The 14,647-nt window shown below is 47.1% G+C and overlaps 1 protein-coding gene across 1 annotated transcript in view; it reads right to left on the bottom strand.

Annotated features, from left to right (window-relative positions):
- Positions 1-14,647, bottom strand: part of Ptpn13 (protein tyrosine phosphatase non-receptor type 13) — a 174,322-nt gene that overhangs the window by 24,047 nt on the left and 135,628 nt on the right. The window contains exons 29-37 of the mRNA XM_032916433.1: positions 14,259-14,473; positions 14,051-14,149; positions 12,408-12,739; positions 10,901-11,078; positions 7,278-7,436; positions 5,870-6,041; positions 5,561-5,771; positions 2,332-2,402; positions 232-293 (exon numbers count right to left, since the gene is read on the bottom strand). Of these exons, the coding sequence (XP_032772324.1) occupies positions 232-293; positions 2,332-2,402; positions 5,561-5,771; positions 5,870-6,041; positions 7,278-7,436; positions 10,901-11,078; positions 12,408-12,739; positions 14,051-14,149; positions 14,259-14,473 (1,499 nt within the window). The remainder of the gene's footprint in view (positions 1-231; positions 294-2,331; positions 2,403-5,560; positions 5,772-5,869; positions 6,042-7,277; positions 7,437-10,900; positions 11,079-12,407; positions 12,740-14,050; positions 14,150-14,258; positions 14,474-14,647) is intronic.

Below are 14,647 nucleotides of genomic sequence, written 5' to 3'. Positions count from 1 at the left end.
GTTTATCAAAGTCATTAGCCATGAAAGAGCCCACGGGCCAGAGGGTGCCCTTGAAGGCTCTTACAGTGTGAGCTTACAGTGTGAGCAAAGCCTGTCAGTTCATCACAGTAGATTCCTACTATTAGCATATGTGTCTGAAGAACATTTAACTATGAAGTCAATTTGGTATGAAACGTAAGTGCATTGGTTATTAAAAGTAGATGCGACATGAAAGAAAGCTTTCGTTCTTGCCTTGGAGAAGGATTTCTTAGGCGAGAGTGCGGGCTGTCCATAAGGCTCCATGCTGCTAAGACCTGAAAGGAAGAGCACAGAGTGGTATGAGACAACTGAAACTACCGGACACATGGAGATGGGTCTCACATGGCCTAGGCCTAGGCCTAGGCTGGCCTCAGAGGATACCCAAGTGCCTCACCCTCGCTCCATCTCCCAAGGTCTGGAAATGGGTGTGTACCACCACACCAGGGGGAGGGGAGTCAAATTCTGGAGAGAAAATGGTTCACATGAAAGCTGATTGGGAGCCAGGTGGGGGTGGGGGCGCACTCCTTTAATCCTAGCGCTTGGGAAGCAGAGGCAGGTGGCGGTCTCTGAGTTCAAGGCCAGCTTGGACTACAAACTGAATTCCAGGATAGACAGGGCTACACAGAGAAACCCTGTCTTGAAAAACAAACTCCAACCAACCAACAAATTTGTAGCTAGCTGTACTGCTTACATCTGCAATTCCAGCACTTGGGAGGCAGAGGCAAAGGCAGGAGGATTGCTATGAATTTGAAGCCAGCCTGGGCCTCAGAAGGAGATCCTGTACCATGTCTCACAAAACAAAACAAGCCATTTGGAACTGAATGATTCAGGTAGGAGACACTGAATGGAAACTACTCCCCTTGCATGGGATTGGCGTTACAATGTCACAAGTGCAGAACTGTACTCACTCCTACTGTGTGGCAGGGACCCTGTTCATTTCACAAAGCACTTTAGCACAGGCACCATGGGGTGGATACGTGATTTCTAGGTCAATACTGACTCTTCCCTCTTGGCAGCACATGAGTTCTAGGGTTTCTAGCTGAGAATGACCTGTAGGTAATTCTGGCAGGAAGATGGAGGGTGTGGAATTCTTATGACCGTATTTCTATAACTTTATGATTAATGTTATCAAGACCCTAAGAATCTTTTCACTTTATTTGAAAGCAATATAGAGAGCATTTCAGAGCTCTAGGAAAATAATTTTAAAAGCCTACTGATAGTAAGCTACTGGATCTAACCATCCTTCCCACACACTGTAAGAAATCACAGACAGGTTATTTATGACCCCCCCCCCCCTACTCTGTAATTCTTTTTACCCTCTTGATCACAAAGAAGTTAGTCACGTGGGACCCAAGTCAGAGAACGCAGATCCCAAGGTGCTTTCCAGAGGTGTGAAAAAGGTGTGGGGCCCTCGAAAGGCCAGCGGGCAGCAGATGTTTGTCTCGGTGTTTCAGGAGCTAGTCTGTCTAAAGTGAACTGACCGAGAGCAGGGGACGGACCTCTCTGGCTTTCAGGAGCTTTAGCTCTAAACAGACAAACCGCACGGTTTCCAGCATGCTGTTAGTATTCAGAAGCTGCTCTCTGCAAACCTGGAAGACTCGCTCTGTGCAAAGTACCAAGCCCTAGTTCACACATCCTCTGTGTGCGAGCAATAAAAGCTATGTTTGTAGGTGCCGATTACATAAACAGGTGGGAATCATATTTTCTGGGTTTGCGTTCTGGGCTTGCTGTTCTGTATTGACTTTGTGGGCTTTGGCAAAGTTATCAAACTTCTTGGTGCCTCAGTTTCTCTTTCTATGAAGTGATCAAACAGAAACTCTAGAATTACCCAGGTATGACGGGGATGAAATCACTTCTAGGAATGCTCTGTGGAGAGTAAGTATTAAGTACAATGGCTGCTACGGCTCTCCTGCTGCCTGTCACCGCACTGTGATGTGAGGCAGATAGTTGTTTCTATGTTAGTAAATCCACGATGCCCAGACGGGTCCCTGGGACACCGCTGTGCTGTAGACCGGCCTCATTAGGTTGCCGTTAGTTAGAGCTGTACTGGTTGAAACTGGAGTCTCCTGTAAGCATCAGGGGACCTCCTGAGGACATGGCTTCAGTGCCACTCATGCATTTTGTGGTTTACACTGTTTTCCTATTTTCTCATATACACTGAGTTTCAGCGAAGTAAACACTTAAAGAGAGCATTTTCCCTCAGATCCTATAGAATACCCTAGAAAGGTAGATACACAGCTTATGATGGGATCTGACAAGCTGTCCAAGAAGAAAGTCACCTCTCCATAAAGCGTGTGAGAGTAACGTTCATACCATTGGCTTCGAGGGGCCTGAGAGCAGAAATGGCAGATCTCGTTGAACAAGGCACCACGGGACAACCGTCTCTGTATAACAGACACAGGAATTACAATGGAAAACCAAAACAATCACAAGGGTTTCAAATAGCTTAAACACCCTTTGGACCATGTTGTAAACGTGCTCCACGTTTTAGAAGCTTCACTTTACAGGGGCTGAGTCCGGGAACCCCACAAAGTGTGGACAGGGTTTAATGACCTCTTCATGCGTGACTGTACCCCCAGCACCCCCACAGTGAGATGGAGGGCGGATGGAGGACATCCCAACAATCCTGGAAACTCGCAGGCTGGCCTGATGTATGCAGCAGTGAACAAGAAGCCCTCTCCCAAACACAGTGCAGAGTGAGGGTGATCTACAGTCATGTGAGATGCACTCACAGCTCCCCGGCCTCTCCTCACAAAGGTTAAGAAAATAAAAAAAAGACAATTAGAGATGGCTTTTTTTTTCTTCTTTTCCCTTTTCTAGTTTCTTCTATTCAGCCTCGGCTGGCCTTAGGTCTGTTCTGTGACAAGGTTGTGTGAACCGTCAATATTCTTGGTTTTGGTTCCAAGTGCAGGAGTTACAGGTGAGTAAACCACACCCAGCAAGCGCTGAGTATTGCTAGTGTCAGTGACTGGAGGCCCCGACCACTGAACTTATCTCTGCTCTGAGAACGAATGTCAGCCCAGCACATCAGCCTAGTGCCCTTCCCCCTTAGGAACATGGTGGCTGTGATGACTGACAGCTTACATCACTGTCATTCAGTGGACAGTTCAAAGGTGAGTTCGCTCAGGAGACAGAGTTTTACGTGATTTTATGTGTAAGGCCTGATGTGAACATGCTTTTCTTTCAGAGTGAAAATGGAGGTGAAATAAACCGTTATACTCTAAGAACCAATACTGCCTAAGGCTGAGAGTAGCCACAAAGCGAGCACACTGGAAATAGGGGGTAGTACGCCATCTTGTGCGTACTCAAGGATACCTACAAGGACACTGTTTTGGCAGACACCTCATACCACATTCCTTACCACACCTCTATGCTGTTGCTGGGCTGCTGGAAAATGCCTTTCAGCTTTGACATGGGTCACCTCTCAAGGTTATGTTTGCAGGGAGCAATCCTGAGATATGGAGAATCCTTTTAACTAAACAAACCAAGCCAACCAACCAACCCAGGCTCTCTTCATAGGCTGCTATGAAATGAGGGTTTCCTGAGGTCACTCTAACAATAATCATCTCCTGTGGTCTCCATCAGACCTAAGCACACCTTCTCTAGGGCCTCTGGACACACGTGGAACCCACACCAAGATCATGTGCTTGCTGGGCCATTAGCAGTTAAGTCTATTTCCTGTGGTACATCTTCTGCTCCAGGCTAGGGTCATTAGCTTGCAATTAACTGAGGAAAATTCTACCTTCTTTTAGTTCCTGAGATATACAGTCACCACAAATGTCCGTGCTTCTTTATTGTGTCATTATTTATTGCGGACTATAAAGATGGTCAGAGTGGACAATCTCACAAAAGTCTGGGAAATAGGGACGCTGAGGAGATGGACGTAGGAAGACAAAGAGAGGGAACCAATAGTAGAACTCAGGCTAGAATAAAAGGGATAGTCAGAGAACGAGCTGAAGCTTACGGACTAAGCATTTGGTAAACAATTAGTCTCAGAGTTGTTATTTCTGGGAACAAAGAAGCCCGGAGGTTGACAGGGAGAGCGGAAGGAAGAGCATGGAGACCTAACTATGACATCTGTAGAGACAAGAGCCAGGACAAAGATAGGAAAGGAATAGAACATGACTTCAGGACTGAGTGAAGAGTGTTCTCATTTTGAGGCCAAGCATTCAATCTATAACTAGGCGTGGCAGTGAGGTTAATTTTCACAAAATATCTTCCCTTCCCCAACTTATTACCAGTCACTAAGGAAAACAACTGTGTCAATCCAACGTTTAGACACATGGAGATTCGGGGCAGGGATTATCTAAAAAGAACAAGCAGTTTATCAATGGTTTCCATTTGTATTCATAGACACAGCTGCCAAATTTCCCTTCACATAGCTCGGTTTAGTCTCCAAAAGCCTAGATTCACGGGCACTGTGGGAGGTGAATGTTTCCCAAAGATGTCTGGACTCGTAGGATTATGCTGGAGTCCAGACAGCTGTGAAGACGCCACTTTACAGAGCACGAGAAATAAGACCTTAGCTTGGACTATGAGGACTCTGTTGTCATTGCTGGAGCCCTAGAAGGTCAAAGATGAGGCAGGAAAGTCAAAGTCAGAGGCAGAGACTGAGCAACAGAAGCAAAGAGTACAGCAGGCGCGGCCTTTGAACACGGGTGGGCAAGAAGCCAAGGAAAGCGGTGAGCACAAGAACTGGAGTCTTCTCACAATCTACAGAAGGAACGCAAGGGACACCCTGACTATCCCAGGAAGATCCATTTCTACTTCCGATCTCCGAACCCGCAGAGATGATAATCGTGTGTTGTTTACGGTGATTTGTTAGAGGAGCCACAGGAAATCGATGCCCACATTTCCTAACGGTTCTCCTGTACAAGTGAAGGAAGCTGCTGCTGGCCTTTGGTGTTGTGGGTGTGGCTTCTCTGTGCCTGACCAGCTGATGTGAGCTCCAAGAGGGCAGATTCCACCCGAGTTCTAGGACTGAGGTGTGGCCGCCCAAAGCCACCTGGTTTATTCCTGTCTTGCCCTGCAGTTCCCGGGTTGGCCGTATGGTAGGCCTGGGCACAGACGTTTACTAGCGGTGGCAGTGGGGATCCCTCCTTGAGGGTGGCTCTAGATGGAGAGCTGTGTGAGAAACACAGCTGGAGTGGTAGTTATCGGGCCACCACAGAGAAAAAACGCTACAGCAGAGATAAGGGCAAACAGCAGAGGGCAACCTGACGACTCCCACAAGTCCCCTTTCCAGGCCATGCAACTGAGTACATTTGATGTGTGCTAACTGCCTATTAGCACGTCCCCAGGTGGTTTCTGGACTCCGTCAGGAACTCTGTTCTAAGGTTACTCTTTTGTTGGCTGTGAATTAGTATTCTGTAATGTCTGAATGAGAGTACAAGTACAGCCAATGACTGAACTGCATACATACACACCAGTGCTGTAGACTATGCCCAGTACCTTGTGCATGCATACACACAAGGCTGAGGACTACAGTCTAGTACCTTGTGCATGCATACACACCACATAACTGTAGACTACAGCCCAGTACCTTGTTACTTTCAGCACCACTGAAGGAAGGGAGAGGTCCAAGGCCCTGTTTGCTTCTTCCAAGGTCATCCCTTGTGTGCTGACTCCGTTCACATAATGGATGATGTCTAACAGCTGGAGACTGCAGTCCACAGCTGCAGCTGACCTCGGGTTGATATCACTGATATACACCACTCCGTGCGGACTGCCACGGCCTCCGGAGAGAGAAAATCCTTCAAAGAACAAGAAACAATTATTGCTCAGTCCCAGGAGTTTTACTTTTAAATTATGCGCGAAAGTCGCACTGACCGAACTTGGCGCTTTTTCTTACCCAACTCCTCTCCGTGGCACGTGACTGTGATGTCAGGCAGCAAATGGGGAAACACGGGCATCCTGGGTAACTCTAGAATCCGCCCTATAACTAGTCGGACAGTTTTGGGCGCAGCTCGCAGAAGATTGACCGCATCAGTGTGGGTCATGTTTGTAACATCTGCGTCGTTAACCTGCAGGATAGAAGGGCAAGCTAAGAGTTGATTCTTGGAAAAGGCCATGTGATTATAACCTATAGTAGCCACTAAGAGATTCACAGTGATGCAGTCTGTAATTTATGAGGATCTCTTTCCCCGCAGAGATGCGAGAGGCAAGGATCAAGCCATTATGAACGAGGTCAAGTTGCTAACAAATGCATACTTCACTGCCCTCTAGAATTTAAGGAACTGGCTGTCTCGTGGACCGAAGAGACCCTGAAGAGGACTTTCAGTTTAAGAAGCAACTTGCTTCGAAATGTATATAAGAAATATTCAAGTTAATAAAAACAAAAAAAAACAAAAAAAAACAAACAAAAAAAAAACCATAAAAAAAAAAGAAGCAACTTGCAGCAATTCCCACGAATCTGTGTGGATAAAGGCTGTAGTGGAGAAGGATCCGACCTCTCTGTGCCTTCACATCCCACTGCTGGGATTACAGGTGGGTGCCACCATGTTAGTTTTCCAGAGTGGCCGGATCCAGGGCTCTGTGCAAGCTATGCATGCACATGCACTACCAACTGAGCCACATCCCTAGTCCCTGCCACCTCCTTCGGAGATTGGGTCTCACGCTGAACTTGTTATGTAGCCAAGAGTGACCTCGTATTCCTGATCCGACGGCCTCTACCGGCCAAGTGCTGAGGCAGACGCCAGGCGAGTGCACTCTGCCTCGCCAATGCCTTTAGTTTTAAAGTGGTGGGGAAGGAAATCAAACCAGGGAAACTGTCATAACTCAGCTGCCCTCCTTCCCAGTGCTGACTTGCTTTTGGTCATGGCTATGGTCTGGATGTGGCTCACGTGTTAGAGGCTAGGTCCTCTGTGTGACAGTGAAGCCACTGACTAGCCTGGAGGTGTGCCTGCAGAGGGAGCAGCGGGATCCCAGGCTCTCTGGCATCCTCCTGAGATGTGATCTCTTCCTCTCACACGGGTATGAGGCCTTCACTTGGGCCAGCTGCTGGTGTCAAGTGTTTAAAGCTCCCACGCTGTGAGATAACCGAACTTTTCTTTCTTAAGTTAGCTCCTGTAAGGTGTTTCATGATAGTAATAAAAAAAATGGATTAAGACAGCCGGTCACAATTGTAAAAACGTCTCCATCCCCCTCAACTGTCTCACTTTAAAAAGTATTACTTTACTTTGAGCATCTGAGTGTTTTGCCTGTATCTACGCCTGTGTGTCGACTGTGTGTCTGATGCCTGCAGCCCCTCAGTGTCTCACCTTTACAAGCCGGTCTCCAGGCCTTAGCCTTCCATCACCTTTGGCTGGATCCTGTATGACATCATGGACATAACAGCCAATACTCTGACTGCCTTTGGTTACTGTGAAACCCAGACTTCCTTTTTCTGATTTAACCAGGGTAATGAGAAGCTCTACTTCCTAGAGAAAGAACACAGATCGACTTAAGGTTGTCCTCTTTCTCCCACAGACAAACACGTACGAATATTTCTGCCCTTGGTTAAGAGACAAGAAAGCCCAACTCTTAATTCAGCCAAGCGAAAAGTCTTCTCAACTCTAGATAGAAAGTTCTTTTCTTTACAAGCATGTAACATATGTTGAAGTATAAAGTTATGTGCTGGAGAGATGACACAGCAGTTAAGGGCACTAACTGCTCTTCCAGAGGTCCTGAGTTCAATTCCCAGCAACTACATGGTAGCTCCCAACCATCTGTAATGAGATCCGATGCCCTCTTCTGGTGTGTCTGAGGACAGTCATAGTGTACTCATATACATAAAATAAATAAATAAATCTTAAAAAAGATTGGGAGGGGGACGATGCTTATGTGGCCAATGACAGAGTTTATTGCTACAGATGAAACTGAAAATGCTCAGATGAAGACGCATACCCACTTGTCTGTCTGTCTGTCTGTCTGTCTGTCTGTCTGTCTCACACATGCATGCCTATGATTATCTGAAAATTAACATTATGGAAGGGCTCTTTGGTCCAAGGTATTTATAGCCTGAGATGACGAGATCACAGGTGCCTCTCCTCTTCCCTTTACCTGGTTTATGGGGTTATGACATAAACAGTCGTGACGCAGCTAATAAACTGTGCAAAAGGCTGACTTTTGGTTCAATTAAAGGAACTATCATTCTTGAAATTTTTTCCTGAGCTTGATTTGCAGGCTTAGAAACTTTAAGGCTTTAATAAAATGAGTCTGTGTGGGTTAAACTGGGATGGGAGGGTAGGGTTGAAGAGGGGGTAGGAGAGGGTTAACTATTAACTAGCATTAAGGATGTTAAAAACTCATATGGAAATCTGCTGCTTTATGCAGTTCATATGTGCATGTTTTTTTTTTTCATGAGAAAAGTTTTAATTGGAATTCCAGAAATCATAGACCGTCAGAAGCTCAGTGCCAAGTGTGGGGGTTGGCTGCCCATGAGTTGGTTGCTAGTCATGCATGTCCCAGAGGAACCGCACCCCCACCCAAACCAAACAACACAAGCTATGGCCATTGCTCTTGATTCTGTACCAGAAGTTAATGGTCAGACCAAATGCTGAAGACACCCCATACCTTAGACACAGGACATGGAAGTCAGGTTGTTATTGCCCAGGAAGCCTCCTCTCTGCTGGGGAGCGTTCAGGGAACCAGGGGTGCTGGGCAGAATGCCAGGGTTAACGACACCAACAGTCTTACCCAGCTGGGAACTTGGTAAGTTACAACAGTGACTGGCAAGGTAAGGCACACCATGGTGTGCACGGAGCCATATTGGATTTGGGTCTAGCCGCTTTTTGAACTGCATGGCTCAAAGTGACTAGGTGATTCTGGGCTGTTTGGCCACAGATATTCACCACTAAGATGACTGCCTTAAGTCTTAAGATTGTTGAATGAAAGCCTCTCCCATGAATTTACGGCACAGGAAGATAACATTCAAGGGATGCCTCAGCTCCCTTAGCAGATACCTGTTACCTCCTGAATCAACACCCGGTGGAGACAGCCTGACCTCTTTTGCCTCCAGCTATCACTACCTGTATCCGCACCTCCCCCTCCTCTGTGTTTCACAAAGGACACTCCCCCTACCTGAAAGCCTTAAAAGCTGTAACGTTCACCCCAGAATCTTGCTTGGTCTCCTTCTTCTCTCGCCCCCCATTTAGGCCCAAGGGTATCGCCCTTTCGGGATCCTGAATAACTGGATCCCCGCTGGCGGGGACAATGGTGCAACAGTGGGACAAGTGTTATGGGAGCAGCCAAATGCTCTCTGGTTGGATTTAGGGCCCATGCAATAAGAGATGCATTCCCAGTGCTGTAGGTCAGACCAGGAACACATTGCTGGAGACATCACAGCCTCCAGGCATCAACCTACGACTGGTATTTTGGTAAACGGACAATCTGCCCTCTAAATTTGTTACCTCTATACCTAAATATCGGCACAGCTTTCAGACCCTATCAGAGAAGTTTCTTTGTACTGTGAAAAGTAGTTAATACAGATATCCACCACTGGCCAAATTACAGAGACTATGTGTGTGGACTGTTCAGAAATAAATGGGACGTCTATATTATACGGCCCTTTCCCCAAGGTTCAGGGAACGCTGTGGAAGGGTGTGCTAGGGGTCAGGAAGAACCAGAGTGAAACTGTGCCTTCTGGGCACTACAGGGCCTCTGTATTCATGAACTCATACCATCTGTGGGACCCATGACAAGATGAGCCAGGCAGCCCCACAGCATGGAGGGAGGGACTCATGAGTGTCCGGCCCCAAGCCATTGACAGGTGATGGGGGAGGGAGAGTCAGTTTTAAGGGTGTGGCAACTGGTGGGTCAACCTCGCTCCAATGGGAGGCCCCACATCCATGAGTAAATGGGTGCATAAATGGAACTTGGTGGGTTATCTAGAAAAAAAGAGGGGCACTTGAGCTCGGGTAGAAATGAGGTGGGTCTGGGAGGAAAGTGGGGTGAGGAATAAGGGTAGGTGACTGTGGCTAGGATACACTTCACATGTGTATGAAGTCCTCTTCGAGTTTTAGTTGTGAGCCTTTAATGGCTAAGCCATCTCTCTAGCCAAACCACCAACCAGGGAGTCTGTATGGGACTGACCTAGGCCTCTGAACACAGAGTACAGTTGTGTAGCTTGGTCTTCTGGTGGGACTCTAACAGTGAGAGTAGGGGCTGAGTCTGACTCTGTTGCCTGCCTTTGGGACCCTTTCCTCCTACTGAGTTGCCTCATCCAGCCTTAATAGGAGAGGAGGAGGGGCCTAGTCTTAAGGCAGCTTGCTATGTCAAGGTTGGTTGATACCGTGGGAGGCCTGCTCTTTTCTGAAGAGAAAGGGAGGAGAGAATGAGGGGACTCGGGGAGAGGAGAGGTTCAGGGAGGCATCAGGAGGGGAGGAGAGGAAACTGCAACCAGGACTGATTAAATAAATAAATTAAATAAATAAATATCCAAAGAATAAAGATTAATAAAGAGTCCAAATGAATGGCAATAGAGAAACACTGTCTGAGGCTGACCTCTGGTCTCCACATGCATGTGCACAGACACACACCGGCACGAACACTCTTCCACGTGCACATGTGTACACATGCACACACATTCGTTCCCAGTCTTCTGAAGTTGGCAGCCCACTGGACAGCCAAAGCCCCAGGAATCACAAGAGGTGGGTCATTTGTCTGTGGACGTCTGCCAAAATGGCAGCAAGGCAGTGAGAGGGTCAGGGTGACACACAGTCATGTTTATCGTCCCCTTATTCTCATGGGGGAACGTCAGAGAGGGGTATCATTCATTTTGTATGTGTACTCTAAGCTAGTCTACAGCACAGCTCTTTCTCCAATAGAAAAGGCACATGTCTATAACTCCGTTAAGAAAAACACAAGTTGGTTCACAGTGTGTAACACAGAGAAGGCAGCTTACCAGCTCAGAATCCTCAAGGTGGTTTCCCAAGTCATTCTTCAAAGTTGTCATGTTTTCCTCTTTGTGCAGCTGAGAAGCGAGATGTGTAAGGTGTTTCCCAGGGGAGTCAGAGGGAGCACACTCTGCCGGGGGCTGGCGGATCTGTCCAGGGCTCACGTCCAGTGGATGAGGAAGACGGCTACAGAGACAAGAAACGAGACCATCTGTGGGTACATTTCAGGGCCAATCTTTAGTTTGTGCCAAGGCAGAAAATGGTTGACAGATGTCCCTGGTTTCTCACTGGACCCTCACTGGCTTTCATCTGTATTTAGACGATCGATTTATTCAACGTCTACTGTGTGTTACTATTTCTAACTATTTTCCGTGCAGGTTCAACTTTGAATAAGCTCTGTAGGCTACCTAAGGACTTAAGGCAGGCTGGAAGTGTTCTTTCTGTTCCTAGTTGTTATTCAAGATGGAAGCTAATGTGATCGGGGATCTATATTGTACTCCGACCTAGTAAGACAAGGAGAAATAAGAATAAACATCTTATTACTTAAATACTTATTTTCCAAAATTGGGGACTGAACTCAGGGTTGCATTATCCACTGCTCATGGAGAGGCTCTTTCTGGGTTCTAGGCTGCTGTCAACTCTTTCCTTCCTCAGTCTTCCAAGTACCTGGGATAATAAGATGGATTCCAGGGTCACTCTGGATGAAAGAACAGGAAGGACAGAAGGATAGGTGGATGGACAGATGGACGGACAGATGGATGATGGACAGATGGAGGGAGGGGAAAGGAGTGAATGGAGGGAGGGGAGAAAGGAAGGTAGGAGGAGAGAAAATATGTATGTAGACAAGTGTGTTTGGACGGACACACACACACGCACACACACACACACACATGCACACACACGCACACACACACACACACACACACGCACAGCAACAGTTCAGGTAGGAGTAGCTGCTAGAGGCGTGGTTGTGTCTTCACTGCGGCTCCTATGCTTTCAAACATTTTCTCTTTCCAGGTTCCCAGGTCTTGCAGTTTGTGAATTCCCCTCGGTCTCCTCTAGCAATTCTAATCTTCCAGGGTATCATCACCCAAATGAATCTCTTTTCTTTTCTGTTAAATATTGTATGGAAACACTGCTTTCTTAATTAAGAATAGATATGCTCAAGAGAGAAACAAGGGGTTAAACTGTCTGACCCGAGAGCTCTCAAGTTTACTAAAACTGTTAGTCCTAACAGCAGGACTTCTGCTGACCTACTGTGTGCACCGACTGTGTGCTAATCACTGTGAATCCACAGGATCCTATTCTTTAGAAAATGCTTTGTTCTGTGTATGCGTGTGCATTAGGCTGCCCTACCCTCTGGAGCAGGAGTTACATGAGGTCATGAGCTAGGAACTGAACCGAGTCCTCTCTAAGCCCCGAGTCCACCACATGTTGCTTTCTTAGAGCAGTCTATGCTGCTGGTGCCTGGCTACACACCCCCAGCGGCTCTGGACGCTGTAAGACCGGCCATACCTGCTCTCTGACTCCGGCTTGCCGGGGATTTTCCGAGGGAGGTAGAACATGGTGCTTGCAGATTCTCCCTGGCTTCTCAGTGCTTCGGGTGCAAAGGCTGACAGTGGGATCACGTTTGGCATTTTCGCTGGAGCTCTCACGGACTCTTCCTCTCCACTGTCGCTGTGGTCGCTGTAACTCTCTCTCCTGGACGGCGGCTTGCACTGTCTTTTGCTTTGGCCGGACACCCCGTTCTCGTCTGAGCTGGCGCACTGGTCCACCGACAAGGGTGACGGCTGGGAGAGCTCTTTCCTGCTGTTTAGGAATGCGTGTGCTGGGGAGTGCAGTGGGGTCTGAAAGGGACACAACGAAGGACACTGCACCAACTTTTGACTCTTTTAAACAGCTCATTACGAACCTGCTAAGAAGCTGTACTTTATATAAAAATAGAAACTTTCTGGTAACAAATGTAATTTGTGCTCTCTAAAGGAAATTACAAAATGACAGTTGCTAACACTGTAGGAGTTACATTTTATTTGTTACAATGATTAATTTTTGGAGTATCAGTCTATCAGTGTACAAATGCCACAGTCCATGGGTAAAGGTTAGAGAATGGTTCTCTTTCCACCCAGGGGGTTCCTGGGCTTGAACACAGGTCCTTAGGCTTGACAGCAAGCTCCCTTACCTGGTGAGCCATCCTGACAGACTGACTAACATTTTCTTTTCAAACTGTATTTTACTTATTTCTGTGTGTCTGTGCATGCCATGGCATGTGTGCAGGTGAAAGGACAATTCTGTTGAGTCAGTTCTCTCCTGTCCCTTTGCGTGGTTTCCAGGGATCCAGTTGATGTCAGGCTTTTTGCAGCAAACACCTTTACTCACTGAGCCGTCCTACCTACCCCGACATAAACTTTCACATCAGAGTTAGAGTTGGATTTATATATTGTACTTTGCAGCCTATTTCCGAATGCTAGGATTCTATAATGAATGCTTCCCGACTTTTTAAACAGTTAATATATATTTTGAGGTTTACTATTTTATAAATACGTGTGTGCCTGAGTGCATGCATGGTGCACCATATGAATGCAGGTCCCACAGAGGCCAGACCCGGTGCCCTCTGGAACTGGAGTTACAGGCCATTGTGAGCTAGCCAATGTGGTGCTAGGAGCAAGGCCTGGGTCTCGGAAACTGAACCCATGTCCTATGGAAGATCAGCAGGTGTCCTTAACTACTGAGCTACCTCTCTAGCTCTTTTGTGAAAGCTTTGGAAATAGCTTTAATGATAATATCAAATCACTGTGGGCGTGGGCTTTAGGACCCTCATCCTAGCTGCCTGGAAGCCAGAATTCTGCTAGCAGCCTTCAGATGACGATGTAGATAGAACTCTCAGCTCCTCCTGCACTGTGCCTTCCTGGATGCTGCCACGCTCCCGACTTGATGGTAATGAACTGAACCTCTGAACCTGTGAGCCAGCCTCAATTAAATGTTGTCCTTATGAGAGTTGCCTTGGTCATGGTGTCTGCTCACAGGGGTAAAACCCTAAGACACCATCAGACTACAAGATAACACCTCCTAGTTAAATACCGAGGTGCGAACCCCAGTATTTGCAGCTGAACTAGCAAACCGCTATTCTATAAAAATAGAAATTCGTATCGAGACCTTACCAAAAGTGCAGTATTGACTTCTGGTAGCACCCCAGGTGTGGGTCTGCAGAGGAGCAAGGACACTTCTGGAGCTGTTCCCCTGAGAGCAGATATGACGTCCTGGACGCACATGAGGAAAGATAGCACAGGAAGACGGGATGAAGCCACAGGGGTAAAGAGCCAGCCCGCCCACTGGCCCTTCCTTGCTATGCCCGGGCTCCCCGCTCACCTGCTGAGACAGTCCCTTCAAGGGGGCTCCGTTAACTTTCAGTATAACATCTCCAACATTGATTTTCCCACTTTCTGCGGCCGGCTGTCCAGGGAAAAGCTTTTTAACCCTTACTATGCTGCCATTTATTTGCTCTGGTGTAAGATTATCTTCTCGAGAGAAACTGAACCCAAGGCCCGAGCTATTTTTAAACAGTTTGACCTCAAATGTATTATCTAGAGAAAAAAAAAAGATGAAAAAGTTAAATTTTATTATGCTCTGCACATATGAACACACAAACACACATACTCTTAGGCATGCTTTTCAAAGAGATTTACTCATTTATTAGATGTATATGAGCACACTGTAGCTGTCTTCAGACACACCGGAAGAGGGCATCGGATCCCATT

This window comes from Rattus rattus, chromosome 11 (assembly GCF_011064425.1).
Source record: "Rattus rattus isolate New Zealand chromosome 11, Rrattus_CSIRO_v1, whole genome shotgun sequence".
Classification (NCBI taxonomy): Eukaryota; Metazoa; Chordata; class Mammalia; order Rodentia; family Muridae; genus Rattus; species Rattus rattus.
The sequence above is the reverse complement of the archived record's forward strand: the minus strand, read 5'-3'. Positions and strand labels throughout refer to the sequence as shown.